General features: G+C 37.3%; 2 protein-coding genes across 19 annotated transcripts in view; one reads left to right on the forward strand and one right to left on the reverse strand.

Annotated features, from left to right (window-relative positions):
- Window positions 1-369: 369 nt before the first annotated feature.
- Window positions 370-7,862, reverse strand: LOC110375762 (gastrula zinc finger protein XlCGF26.1). Of its 2 annotated transcripts, none has more exons than XM_064043005.1 (5): window positions 7,622-7,862; window positions 6,092-6,233; window positions 3,491-3,616; window positions 2,997-3,158; window positions 370-2,493 (listed from the first exon to the last, which is right to left on the reverse strand). In XM_064043005.1, the coding sequence occupies exons 1-5, from the start codon at window positions 7,775-7,777 to the stop codon at window positions 1,406-1,408; spliced, it is 1,674 nt and encodes a 557-aa protein (XP_063899075.1). In that variant the 5' UTR covers window positions 7,778-7,862; the 3' UTR covers window positions 370-1,405. The 2 variants fall into 2 exon arrangements, with proteins under 2 accessions (XP_063899075.1, XP_063899074.1); XM_064043004.1 differs by having other exon boundaries at window positions 3,485-3,616.
- Window positions 7,863-10,648: 2,786 nt separating this feature from the next.
- Window positions 10,649-14,196, forward strand: part of LOC110375732 (gastrula zinc finger protein XlCGF57.1) — a 47,072-nt gene continuing 43,524 nt past the window's right edge. For 8 of the 17 annotated variants that reach the window (XM_049848061.2, XM_049848057.2, XM_049848058.2 and 5 more), the window contains exon 1: window positions 10,649-10,982. In XM_049848061.2, coding sequence (XP_049704018.2) covers window positions 10,830-10,982 — 153 coding nt within the window. In that variant the 5' untranslated portion in view covers window positions 10,649-10,829. The remainder of the gene's footprint in view (window positions 10,983-14,196) is intronic. The other 9 variants (XM_049848064.2, XM_064042985.1, XM_049848063.2 and 6 more) reach the window with 2 other exon arrangements.

Below are 14,196 nucleotides of genomic sequence, written 5' to 3' on the forward strand. Positions count from 1 at the left end.
TGCATACAGAGCAGGACATATTATAGTGCACGAGCATTTGCTTGGACACAGGTGCACTCACTATTCCTTCACTCTCATAGCGCGATGGGACGGCAATCCGACACCACCGGAGAGAGGACAGGTATCCATCCAATAGTTTTTTGGTAAAAAAGAGAACAAAAACATACATCCTTACTAACTAATATTAGTAGGATACAAATGAAAGTCAACTTTAATTTATCGTACAATTTATTATTGCTTAGAAGTTTGTTATTGAATATTTATAAAATATACTTTATACAATTGAGTATAGAAAATAAATAGTTATACTGTAAAATAAAGAAACATTTCAGATTATGTACATTAAAAAATATATATAAATGCATTTTTCACTTTATAAAGGCTGATATTGACAATTGTGTTATATCTTAGTACAGTGATATTTACAAAATAAAATAATCTATAATATAAAAATGAATCGCAAAATGTGTTGGTAAGCGCATAATTCAACAACGCCTGGACCAATTTGGGTAATTTGTTGTGTTTGTTATTGTCAGGAGAAGGTTCTTATGAAAAAAAATAGGGTAAAGTAGAGAAGTCAGTTGACGGCAGCGAAGCCGCGGGCAAAAGCTAGTAATAAATAAAAAGAAATAAATTGGTGGACATAATGAAAAAACTAATTGATCATCACTACTTACATAATACAAATATGCATAGTAAGTCAATTGCACCATTTAACTAAAACGATATCCGAACCATTTTCAGTAGTCAAATCGTCGATGTGAGCAATGCGCGGCAAGTATACGGCTGGTTATGGTTTGGTTATCGTTATAGTTAAATGATGCAAAACAATTAATCGCTTGAGATTTATTTTTTCAATATTTTAATCTTAATTCTACGACTATTTACACATAGGTCATTTTAATTATTATTTAGAGGTAGGATACTTGTTAGGCCTTACTATATTGCTTTTTTGATTTCGAAAGGAAAATTAAATCAAAATTAATTTTCCTAGTACACGGTTTTTGTCATGGATTTGACAAAAAGTGTATTTAAATTATATTTTGAATACAATGGAAGTTTCCCATATAATAATATTTATTTACAACTAGCTGTTTTCACCCGCGTGCCGTGGGAACTACTGCTCGTACCGGGATAAAATATAGCCTATGTTACTCGGGAAGAGTGTAGCTTCCCAACAGTGAAAGAATTTTTCAAATCGGTTCAATAGTTTCGGAGCTTTTTGAGTGCAAACAAATATTGATTCCTCTTTATCATATTAGTATGGAAGTAAAGATTTTGACACTTGTAGCTATTTTAATAATTTACTTAATTTAATCTTAAATCTACTATCTACATATAAGTAAGTTTTCAAACCATGATAATATTAGTAGTTGAATCAGCTGTGTTGCCACACACAAAAAATTCATTCAGCAAATTCTTCCATTTCCAAACTCTGGTGTTGCCTTTTCATATGATTTTTCAAATTAACATTTTGAGTAAACGACGCATTACAGAGCACACATCGGAATTTTTTCTCATTACTATGAGACTGCATATGCACTTTTAACCCCCTTAAACGGGGGTAACTTTTACCACAAAATTCACAGCGAAAATTCCTCTCCCCAGTATGTGTTGCCATATGTTCTTTCAACCGAGATGGTAGGTAGAATCTTTTATCGCATAAATCACATTGGTGTTTGAATATTTTTAAATGGTACCTCCTGTTATGTTCGCGCAAAGATTTTCGACTGTCATAGGCCCTATCGCAGTGTTCGCAGGGAAACATTCGCTGTTCTCTATGAACTTCAATCATATGTCTGTACCTTAAAGAATAAGAGAATAGAACTTCATCGCATTTGTAACACTGGTAGGCTGGTTCCTTTTTATGTAACTTAGATTCGTGTAAATACCTGCTATGCTTCGATTTAAAAACTTTCCCACAGTCTTTACAAGGGAAACTTTCTTCGACTTTCTGATGTGTTTTTTGGTGTAATATCAACATTCTTTCTTCGAAATAATGTGCCCCACATATATCACAGATACAAGTTCCAAAGTGTTCCGCCATATGTTTTTTTAAAGCATGAAAAAAGCTAAAACTACTTTTACACTCCGTACAAGTCAAATGATTGACTGTTAAACGGAATTTTAGAAAATCATTTGACGTTTCATGTATAACCTTTCCGTGTGTGATAGTGAGGTGATTTTTTAAAGTATCGATATCTGTTATCGATAAAGTGCATAGTCGACAATCGATTCTGAAAATATCGACTAATAACAATTTTTTATTGGCTATAAAGTCTTTGAAAGTGCTAGGGTCGTGGGTTAATGTGTGTTCTCTAAGTTTGTTCGGGTCTGTAAAAACTTCTCGGCAATATATACAGTAGTAATCGCTAAATGAAGTATCGAATGGACAAACGTATGAGTTCTCGACTATAACGATAGTGTTGGCGAAAGATTTCTGTTCGGTATCGATATGTTTTTTTGGGGGCTCTTGTGGTGGGTAGACTGGTTCTGAAATATAAAAAAAATCATGTGTATAATATTTGTTTTTTTCTTTTATAATGGTGACTATGAATTTATTTTATAATCACTTTGAGCAATGGCTTATATACTAACTGGCTTCCACCCGCACTTTTGCCGGTCTAGAGGGAACTACGTTCCGCACATAGATAAATAGAAGCCTTTATACTATTCTCATATGTAAGCTATAGCACCGCTCAGTTTCATCAAAATTAATTCTATAGTTTTAGCGTGAAAGAGGAACAAACTTTCATACATAGAAACTTTTCATTATATTAACTGTTTTCCCGTGTTTCATCCGCGTCCCGTGAAAGCTACTGCCCGTACCGGGATAAAATATAGCCTATGTTACTCGGGAAGAGTGTAGCTTTTCAACAGAGAAAGAATTTTTCAAATCTATTCTGTAGTTTTGGAGCCTTTCGAGTAAAAACAAAAAAAAAACTTGTTTATTATATTAGTATAAAAAGAAGTTTTGTTGAAAATATTATAAATACCTATATACTCTTCTACAATTTGTTTCTTACTAATCTTCTCTTTAACCGTTTCTCCATTTATTTTCTTCTTGCGTTTTGTAGTTTTTGATTTAGTTTTAGTTTTCTTCTTTTTAGGCGATTTCTTCTCTGGTTTTGGCGATTCGCTTTTAAGACTGTCTATGTCTGTAATATTGATAGAAAAATTAATTACCTTAGTCATATCACAGCATAGCATAGCAGTCGTTACGGGTAGTCAGAAGCCAGTAAGTCTGACACCAGTCTAACCAAGGGGTATCGGGTTGCCCGGGTAACTGGGTTGAGGAGGTCAGATAGGCAGTCGCTCCTTGTAAAGCACTGGTACTCAGCTGCATCCGGTTAGACTGGAAGCCGACCCCAACATAGTTGAGAAAAAGGCTTGGATGATCATGATATTTTATATGTAACCATATTTTTGAAGTATCGTAGACTGAATTTGATTAAATGTAAAACATAGTAAAGTAGTATTTCACCATCACCCTGGTGGGCTCCATCATTATCCATCTCTGCATGCAAGTCATCCACATCAGCTGGTGCAGTCTCATCCATCGGAGTATAATCCTCAATTTTCACTTTCACTTCAGGCTCATCCTTTAATTCTCCATCTGGGAATTATAACCAGGTTTGCATTAATAAAAATGGTAGATAAATATTTTATAAATGCATAATTATGTGAAGATTTCTACACTCTCTACTATAAAACTAGAAATCATTTCTGTATTTTTCTGTGTTCATGAATGTTTACATAGTAGCTAATTTATATATAACTAGCTTTTGCCCGCGGCTTCGCTCGCTTCTCAACATTTAGAACTAAACATTATTTTGTTCGTTCCATTACGTACTGATAGGTTCAAACTAATACATTTTACATCCCTCATCATCCCTTATTTTATCACCCGTGGGGGTTGAATGGGGGTTGAATTAATCAAAATCGTATTTAAGCGAACGTCATCATAAAATTCTGATTCGTCATCAGGACTTCTTCATAAAATCTAAGAAGATGTATACAAACTTTCATCCCCTATTTTATCCCCTTAGGGATGGAATTTATCAAAATCCTTTCTTAAGCCTCGAAAAACTGATTTTAAACCGATCGGACTGAGACTTTGCATGCAAAGTCTCAGTCCGATCGGTTTAAAATTGACAAAGTTTCATACAAACTTTCATCCCCTATTTTATCCCCTTGGGGGTAGAATTGATCAAAATCCTTTCTTAGCGGATGCCTACGTCATAACATCTACCTGCATGCCAAATTTCAGCCCGATCCGTCCAGTGGTTTCAGCTGTGCGTTGATAGATCACTATGTCAGTCAGTCACCTTTGAGTTTTATATATTTAGACAGCTGTGCGTTGATAGATCACTATGTCAGTCAGTCACCTTTGAGTTTTATATATTTAGATAGAACATACTAAAGGTGAGTGGCATGGGCACCATTTAAAAACGATAACCAAACCATAACCAGCCGTATACTTGCCGCGCATTGCTCACATCGGCGATTTGACTACTGAAATAGGTTCGGTTATCGTTATAGTTAAATGGTGCAACTCCGTGCAACCTTAAATAACTAATGATATATATTTTATTTACTTATTTATTTAATCTTTCTGGAGTGTTTATCTTCTTATGTATAGGGCTGTTATAAGTTTGATTGCTTTGTGTGTCTGTTTATTGCACCATAGCCAGTGGCGGCCCTAGGGGTGTGCGAACTGTGCCATCGCACAGGGCCTCGCGCTTATGGGGGCCTCGCGCTACAACCCACACTAATATAAAAAATATATATATCTGGTCCAAGAAAAAAAGGTTTTTTTTTTTCTTTATTTCTAATTTATTCTGCGTTTACTTTTTGAGTCCTCAATTTAACAAAAAGTTGGGACACCAAAGTAACAAAAACAACTGGCTCTCGATCCAGTCACGGATTCTTTTTATTTGTTTAATTTGAGAGTCCTTAAAGAAATAATAAAAAAATTCGCGCTCGCTACGCTCGCGGCTGTTCACTTGACAGTGCCTTTCCTTCTAACTTGATTAGAATACTTTTATGTCCCAAAACCCAAAAATTTTCGCGCTCGCTACGCTCGCGAGTTCACCTTCCACTGTTGTTTATTATACATGTTTAGGTGCTTTAGTGACCCAAAACACAAAAATTTTCGCGCTCGCTACGCTCGCGAATTCCCCTTGCATTGTTCTTCATTATACAAGTTTAGGTGCTTTAGTGACCCATAGCTCTAAAATTTTTACGCTCGCTACGCTCGCGGGTGCTTCACTTTCCACTTGTTTTATTTATTTTTTCCTTTTTTAAGTTGAACCTAGAAGGTAGCGCCGCTTTTAAGTCCTTTTATTAACAAGAAAATAACTCCTAGCTTCCATATGAACTTTCCTATTTACGACGTTCGAGCTACTCAAGTCATAATCTTTCAAAACATAGGGGGCGCTTGGGTCATGATTGCACCCGGGCGCTACATGAGCTAGAGACGGTCCTGAATCAGTTATATGAAGAGCTGAATATTATCTCGGTGCTGAAATAAATATTAGATAAGAATTTAACTGAAATTTATCCCACTACCGAAATAGTCTTGAGAATTCGAATAATAAAATAATAATATAGAAAAAGCAGTTTTTCGAGGCTTAAAATGATTAAAACTTATCTAAGGAATTCGATGACACAAGATCAACTTTCAGCCCTTGCTATTCTTTCGATCGAAAATGACGTAATTCCTCATTCATTCGATTATTCTGCTTTAATTAAAGATTTTAGTCTTAAGAAAATTCGAAAGCATCAGATCATTTTAATATTTGTTAATTTTGTGATTCTATTGATTTATTTAACTTGATCATTTCTCCTCAAACATGACGTTTAGCTAAATCAAAATACCAGCTTACTCTCGCAACACAGACTTTTCACGTAGGACAAAGGCCTCGCATAGACCTGCCGCACGTAGCCTCGCAATGGCTAGGGCCGCCCGCGCCGCTGACCATAGCCCACAATTGGATTGACAGATTTGGATGCGCTTTTTAGATTTTTGGCGGTAGTTCCTAAACACACTGCATTAAAATCGTCTCAGCAAGTTATCAGCAGTTTTTACCTTCATGGACCTGTATGTTAGCATTAAGTAGTTTCTCCTCACAGTGCAGCACCTGCCGGCGGAAGGCGCGAGCGTCGCGCAGCCGCACCACGCACGTCGCGCAGATCAGCCGCTCCGACTCCGCGCCCTCCAGGTGAGACAACTGCCAATGTTACAATAGTAGGAGATCAGCCAGCTGCGCAGGACATGTTATAGCGCACCACGCACGTCGCGCAGATCAGCCGCTCCGACTCCGCGCCCTCCAGGTGAGACAACTGCCAATGTTACAATAGTAGGAGATCAGCCAGCTGCGCAGGACATGTTATAGCGCACCACGCACGTCGCGCAGATCAGCCGCTCCGACTCCGCGCCCTCCAGGTGAGACAACTGCCAATGTTACAATAGTAGGAGATCAGCCAGCTGCGCAGGACATGTTATAGCGCACCACGCACGTCGCGCAGATCAGCCGCTCCGACTCCGCGCCCTCCAGGTGAGACAACTGCCAATGTTACAATAGTAGGAGATCAGCCAGCTGCGCAGGACATGTTATAGCGCACCACGCACGTCGCGCAGATCAGCCGCTCCGACTCCGCGCCCTCCAGGTGAGACAACTGCCAATGTTACAATAGTAGGAGATCAGCCAGCTGCGCAGGACATGTTATAGCGCACCACGCACGTCGCGCAGATCAGCCGCTCCGACTCCGCGCCCTCCAGGTGAGACAACTGCCAATGTTACAATAGTAGGAGATCAGCCAGCTGCGCAGGACATGTTATAGCGCACCACGCACGTCGCGCAGATCAGCCGCTCCGACTCCGCGCCCTCCAGGTGAGACAACTGCCAATGTTACAATAGTAGGAGATCAGCCAGCTGCGCAGGACATGTTATAGCGCACCACGCACGTCGCGCAGATCAGCCGCTCCGACTCCGCGCCCTCCAGGTGAGACAACTGCCAATGTTACAATAGTAGGAGATCAGCCAGCTGCGCAGGGGATATTATAGTGCACAAGCATTTGTGCAAACACAGGTGCACTCACTTTTCCCTCACTCTCATAGCGCGCGATTGGATGGCATGCATTCAATTTAGACTGGAAGCTGACCTCTGATGACTGATGCCTTAACTGCTTGAATGCCGCTAATTAGAAAATTGAATGTCTCGCGTAGATCCGCGCACCGGCGTTCAAGGTGTTAATGTAATATGAACATAGTATTTAGTAGTAATATTTGCTCCATTTCTATGATAGACCTACACTCTTCAAATAATTGAGAAGTATGCCAACTTATGTTTAGTTATATGTAGCTAGAGTGAAAGCGTGAGAGTAAAGGCATTGCACGAAAGGTGCCTAGCCGGCCCCGAGTAACTAAACTGGCCTTCAATAGTCTAGCAAACGGTTTACTATATTTTTTTACTTGAACTGCTACGACCACCGCACTTCTTAAATCCGGTGTTACTTATATTAATTCCAGCACACATTAATACCTAGACTCTCAAGGATGTCTTTCTGTACCGTACTCGTTAAATAAAAGAATAAATAAGTAAGAAAATTACTTACAACCAAACCAAAACAATCCACGAACATTTCTGAATAGATCTCCCTTTGCCCAAGAAACTCGTATTCTACATTCAACAGGCGGCATTTCTTCAGGGCTCCGCAGCATCTACACAGGCCAGGGTCCACTATAGGACCTTTGCGGCTACTTGAAGCCATTTTTATGCAATTTTTTAATTCAAATAATAACTATTTACTATCAAATCGACCAAAAACATTTCGGAAGCATTTTGACAGATGCCAATTTATTATTGACTTTTGACAGCTATATTAGTGATGTGAAACGCTGTTCTGTTTAGACGATTGTTTAATAAAAAACCGGTATTAGTTTTTATGATTCTGCTACTCGACAATAGATGGCGCTTTTAACAATAACATGACAATTACAATTTGTACGGTGATCATCAAAACATGCACGTAGTTTTAGCAAACGCAACTGAAGCATACGCTACTGTTTTATTTTAAATTGATTTATACATGATTATTTGACAGAATAAATAAGTGATTCTGCAGCACTCAACATGTAAAGTTTAATTAACTTCATTCCTTCAACCTGTCTACACTATTTGAATGTGTTAATTGGTTTTATATAGATAAACATACTTTTATCTAATATTTAATGTGGAGAACATGGGGTTACAATAAATAAAAGACAACTCAAGTTGATAGTTTTGAATTTTATTGTTATTAACTACCAGAATATTACACGTTATGAACATTAAGTCCGCAAAGTTTGAAGAGTAAACATTTACTTGTTATGAATTGGTTTTCTATTCTACACATCAAAACACTGATATCGGTACTATAGGGAAAACTTTATGGATATTCTATTGTAACAATTTTGATTAGGATTGATGTTAAATCGTATTATTATTTATTTTACTACAAACTTACAAAGAGAGTAAAAAATAATGACAATAGGAATACATTCGAGTCATTAGAGACACATTCTTACTTAATTTCGTATACAAAGCAGTCAGTCAGGATAAAGGTTACATACAAATTGGAATGTTTTTACATAGATATACTTAACTACTTTACTGTCCATGATGCAGACACAATAGTTAAACAATCAGTGTGCATCACATATGAGTCTTGATACAGGGAAGTTATTAAGATGCATTTTACAGACGGTAAAAATTGTGGTCTACCAGCTTATGGTCAGTATTTACATTAATGTCATGCATAAAAGAACAAGGTTGATTTCTCCTTAAGCTCTGTTAGAAACCTCAAAGATTTCCCAAAACCTTTGGCCAAAACTGGTAGACTACTTTCTTAGCTGACTGTACCAAAAGAGAATATGTTTCAGGGAACACCAATCAGTATAAGATTTCACAACGTTCAGCTAACATCAATGTTATCAAAGGTTTAAAGTATCATTTACTAAATTGTAGCATTCCAAAAACATCACGTTATATCACACCATTAGGTACAGTGCCGCACAAAAGTGGTTTGGCACCTTAAATACCTTCTCAGCCTTTCAATTTTACCCTGTTCCATACACTTTGAGTGTCATAATGACCACTCAGTAGTCAGAACTCTCAGACAATTTTCTTCGAAGACATTTTTAGGAATTAATAATTCCTTTAAACAAGTTAAAAACCAGTCAACATTAATTTTGATTACTTAAAGCTTTTCCGAAATTTCTTACTTTTGAAGTAGAAGAAGACATTTTTGCGAACCCAAATAAAATTGGGACAAGGGAAGGAGGACGATGATGTATACACTATAATATATATTTAATCAACTTCATATATTCCAGGGGAAACCATAGATTTGCCCCAATCAGCGGAGAAATTCTCATCCTGACGATCACCATCCTCTCTCTCCCAGTTAGACTCATCAAGGGCCAAAGGCTCATAAATCTGATAAGACAAAAACGTGCGAATCAAAAGCTGGCGTTTTTCACCTTCAGAAATCTTGTTGTTACGAATCACATCACTTAAGCTGTCAAAATTGACCCAAGCAACGGAGTTGACAGCAAATGGGTGGACATCAGCGTGATTATCAAACATCCTCCAAGTCGGTATACCAATATGAGGAATTACACGAACAACAGGATTAAGTAGAGCATCAATCTTGTAATTAAATAGCGACAATGTCGTTTCGTACATGTTTTTGTATTGTACATATTCCAGTTCGTATGTTACATCTGGCCAGCAGTTTGCAAATTCTTCTCTGATTGCTTTGTGGCATGCGTCAATAGTTTCCCAGCGTGCTTTGAGCGTTCGCTGCCATTCTTCCATTTCATCTTGATTCTGAATGCGATCTATGTTTATGCTTTTAATATCGTTCTCTAAGTCCTTAAAATGGGAACGTTGTTGGCTAATAAGCATATTTTCTGCAGCATTTTCAGGCGCACGTGTAGTTGTGCTGCCTTCTCCCGCGACTTTCGACTTATACTCGTGTAATACAGGCAAAATAGTACCATACTCATCTTTGACTTTCTTAAAGATATTCCCAGTAAAATAGTTGTCATCTTTAGTCTGAGCTTCGACTAAAAGATGATTGTTATCATCGAATATTGACCACAATTGTCGAAGAGCATTGATTGACTTTTGCGCGTAGTCCTCCCGCTCCTGGCTTAAGCTTGCCAAATCAGTTTCAATGGCTTTGTCTATATTGTCAAATGTTTCAGCAATTATTAGTTGATTAGAAATTAGGTCTTTCATCACGAACTCGAGTAGGCCCCTCATTGTTAATACTAACTAGGTACTACTACTTTATGACGGAGTAGTTAGGCCTCAGAGTTTCTTCCCCTCAAGTGGGAGAGTTGAATTAAATGATTTCCGTAAACAGATATATCTCTTTTTCACACTTTTATTTGTTATATTCACAAGGATCAACACTTAAATTGTGAATTTACACACACTGTCTAAAGATTCACTTCAAACTTCACAAAGTTGTATATTATTGAGCACTTCACTCAGTACAAATATGCAAATGCAAGGAGGCGAACAAGGAATAAGTTCCATTATCCTGTAGGTCCATTAAAAATCGATAAAGTGAAAAAACGGAACCTTATCGCTGCGCGCGCAGACTAGCTTTGCCCAACACTAGCGCACCACCGAAGCGCCCGATGGCGTCGCCTCGCGTTTTTTTCGAGAAAATAAGTAGTTTTAATATAAATTCGCCTAATAATCTAAGTTAGTTGTTAATAATTAGTATGATAAATATAATTTCTGTGAAAATAAGTTAGTTATACGTAAAAATGGATGCTAAAACTTCGGAATGGCGAGCCGGGCCAAATGTTTGTCGTTGTTGTTTAACCGAGGGGTGCTACAAGGACATTTCCACCGAATATTTCTGGATGGGAAAGCGAGAGGTTTACGCTGAAATGCTGGCAGACACCTTAAACGTTTCAGTAAGTGTTTTTTTAAATAATTTATCGATCCATCTCTGAAGACGCCACGGCATCCATTTTCTTGGTGAAGAACGAGTTTTTCTATAATCCGACTCATTTGTGAAGGCTAATGTTTTGTTATGAATACTCCTTGGTGGGGACTATTGTCGTTGGTCGGGTTCTAAAATCGATTGAGCTGGAATTTACGAAGATGCTTGATTGCAATGAAATTTTGGTCAGTTTTAAAATAATTTTTTAATTGAGAAAATTATCTTCATTAGTTTTGTTAACTTTTATGTTGCTTTGTTTATGGATGGTCTAGATATCCCTTTGTTTTCCTTAGGGTCCTCATTTGAAAAGTATTGTTAGCTGCATTTAATATGGCTGGGCCCTATGGCTGTGTAAAACATTATGGCTTATGTTTAACTGATCACCAGATATAGTAAACAAACAGCAGACAAAAATAGTAAATGATCACCAAAATGAAACTCGCATTTTAATGTAAAACTATCACCAAAGTTTTAACACTTTGCTATCCTATTTAAGTGAAATTACTCCAAAATAAATCATGCGTAAGCCAAAAATAGTAAATGATCACCAAAATTAAACCACCATTTTAAAGTAAGATTATAACCAAAGTTTTTAAATTCTGCTATCCTATTTAAGCAAAATGAGTCCAAATAAATCATTGTTATCCCAAAAGTAGTAAATGATCACCAAAATTAGTAAATGATCATCAAAAAAGTTTTTACATCTTGCTATCCTGTTTAAGTAAACTGACTCCAAAAAAATAAGTTCGGCCTGATAAAATAAATGTAATAACATTATGGGGACCCTTTTCCTGCACTAGCGTGGAAAATTGTCTATTGCATGCCTCTAAACAGTGCGATAAGAGTGTGTTTTCGAGGGAGTGTATTGAGAAACACATTCTTCTTCTTCTTTCTCCTGCCCTGTTCCCAATTTTACTTGGCGTCGGCGCAATATGTAATTTTCTTCCATTTTCCCCTGTCACTCGTCATACTGACACTCACGCATACATTGCAAGCCGGACACATAACTTAATATGGCATCATAATACTTTATTTGGTAATAAGCCTACATTTTATGGCAATCACAGTGACTTATTTAGGCAAAAATAATACATTAATTTGGTCGTCAAGAGTTGGTGATCATTTACTAAATTTGGTGGTCGAATACAATTTAAAGTGAAGTCGTGACTAAAATAGCTGGTACTATTACATTTTTAGACTTTATTTTTCTGGTGTTCAGTAGATATTTCTGGTTGCAAAACTTAGGGTATCAAAGCATTTTATGGTGGTCATTATATTTGTTCCCAAACATTATTTGTTTTTTTTTTTTTATAGCTAATAACAACATTGACTATACACTGTTTTGCCAAAAAAATATATATCATATATAAGATATATATCAGATATAAGTACACAGCACCTATAAATTTAACAAAAAATATACAACTTGGCTTCTTTTTTGTATCAAAATCTGCACAGATGATCCCAAGATTATTTCCTACAATGTCACTAACTTTCTAACTTTACCTCTTTATGTCATACCAGCCGTTTCCCATATATATAAACTACTGCCTGAACTGTGATAAAATCATCATTCTTATCCCAATTTTATTTGTGGTCGGCGCAGCATGTTTTCTCCTTCCATACTCTTCTATCTGCCGTCATCTCAAAATCAAAATCAAAATCAAAATCAAAATCAAAATCTTTTTATTTCACATAGGCCTTTGCAGGCACCTATGAAACGTCACATTAGTTGCACGGTTCCAAAAAGTTGGTCTCATGGAGAAGAACCGGCAAGAAACTCCATAGACACTCTTTTTAAAAAGAAATATGGTCACAGTACAAACAGTCTATTACATAACAATAGTAAGCTCACAGAATTATACAATGCAAGAAAGTTAAACTGTAAATCTATACAATGCAAAGGGAGAAGAAAAAGTCGTTTAATTGCCAGGGAAGCCACACATGGAGAGATGAGTTATCGCCATATAATATCTTTATCGTCAACAAAGTCTTGAATTTTATAATAAGCTTTTTTAATTAGGGTGGATTTTAAAGTGTTCTTAAATTTTATATCCGTGAGATCGGTTACACACTTAGGCAGCTTGTTGTAAAAACGGACACAATTCCCTAAAAACGATTTATTCGATTTCGTTAATCTGAATCTCGGAACTACTAGCTTGTGTTTGTTTCTTGTATTAATGGAATGTATATCACTTTTAACACTAAATTGGTTTAAGTTTTTCCGTACGAACATTATATTTTCTAGTATATAAAGAGAAGGTAGTGTCAGTATGTCAATTTCTTTAAATAATTCTCTTAATGACTCGCGAGGGCCGAGGCCATAAATTGCACGAACTGCCCTTTTCTGGAGAACGAAGATTGAGTTTACGTCAGCCGCTGCCCCCCACAGTAAAATGCCATAGGACATAATGCAATGGAAGTAAGCGAAATACACGAGCCTAGCAGTAGCAACGTCAGTAATCTGTCTTATTTTTCTGACTGCATAAGCTGCGGAACTCAGCCTCTTTGACAGTGCTGAGATGTGGGCACCCCATTGCAATTTAGAGTCAATGGTGATGCCCAGGAAGACGGTTTGACTAATAACATCTAGTTTATTATCGTCCAGAACGATATTGAGCCCTACTGGTGTTACATTAGGTAAAGAGAATTTAATGCATTTCGTTTTGGAAGAATTAAGAAGCAAGTTATTCGCGGCAAACCACTTGCTCAGAGTAACCAAGCTATCGTTTACGTCTATAGGACTAGATTCCTTTCTGTTAATTTTGAAGACAAGGGAAGTGTCATCAGCAAATAAAATAATATCAGAGATCACAGACATCATATACGGGAGATCATTTATGTAAGCTAAGAATAAAAAGGGACCTAAAATTGAGCCCTGCGGCACGCCCATTTTTACTAATGACCCAGATGAAGTTGAGCCACTTACGTCCACTACTTGCTGTCTATTTGACAGATAAGAAAGGACGAGCGCGAGAGCTTTACCACGAATTCCGTAGTGGTTCAGCTTACAAATGAGAGTGTCATGGTCAACGCAATCGAACGCCTTAGAAAGGTCGCAGAAAATGCCCACAGCATCCCGCGAATCTTCCCAGGCGTTTAAGATTTGGGTGATCAATCTTGCACTTGCGTCAGTGGTAGACCTACCCTTTGTAAAGCCGTACTGACGGTCATGAAATATGTTG

This window comes from Helicoverpa armigera, chromosome 30 (genome assembly GCF_030705265.1).
Source record: "Helicoverpa armigera isolate CAAS_96S chromosome 30, ASM3070526v1, whole genome shotgun sequence".
Classification (NCBI taxonomy): domain Eukaryota; kingdom Metazoa; phylum Arthropoda; class Insecta; order Lepidoptera; family Noctuidae; genus Helicoverpa; species Helicoverpa armigera.

What these genes read in the sequence shown, in the direction of transcription:
- LOC110375762 (XM_064043004.1), bottom strand. Translation starts at nt 7,777, where the DNA reads ATGGCTTCAAGTAGCCGCAAAGGTCCTATAGTGGACCCTGGCCTGTGT. An exon ending in TGGATTGTTTTGGTTTGGTT is followed by an intron (nt 6,234 to 7,621) that starts GTAAGTAATTTT and finishes TAACATTGGCAG; the next exon opens with TTGTCTCACCTGGAGGGCGC. An exon ending in TGGAGCCCACCAGGGTGATG is followed by an intron (nt 3,159 to 3,484) that starts GTGAAATACTAC and finishes TCAATATTACAG; the next exon opens with ACATAGACAGTCTTAAAAGC.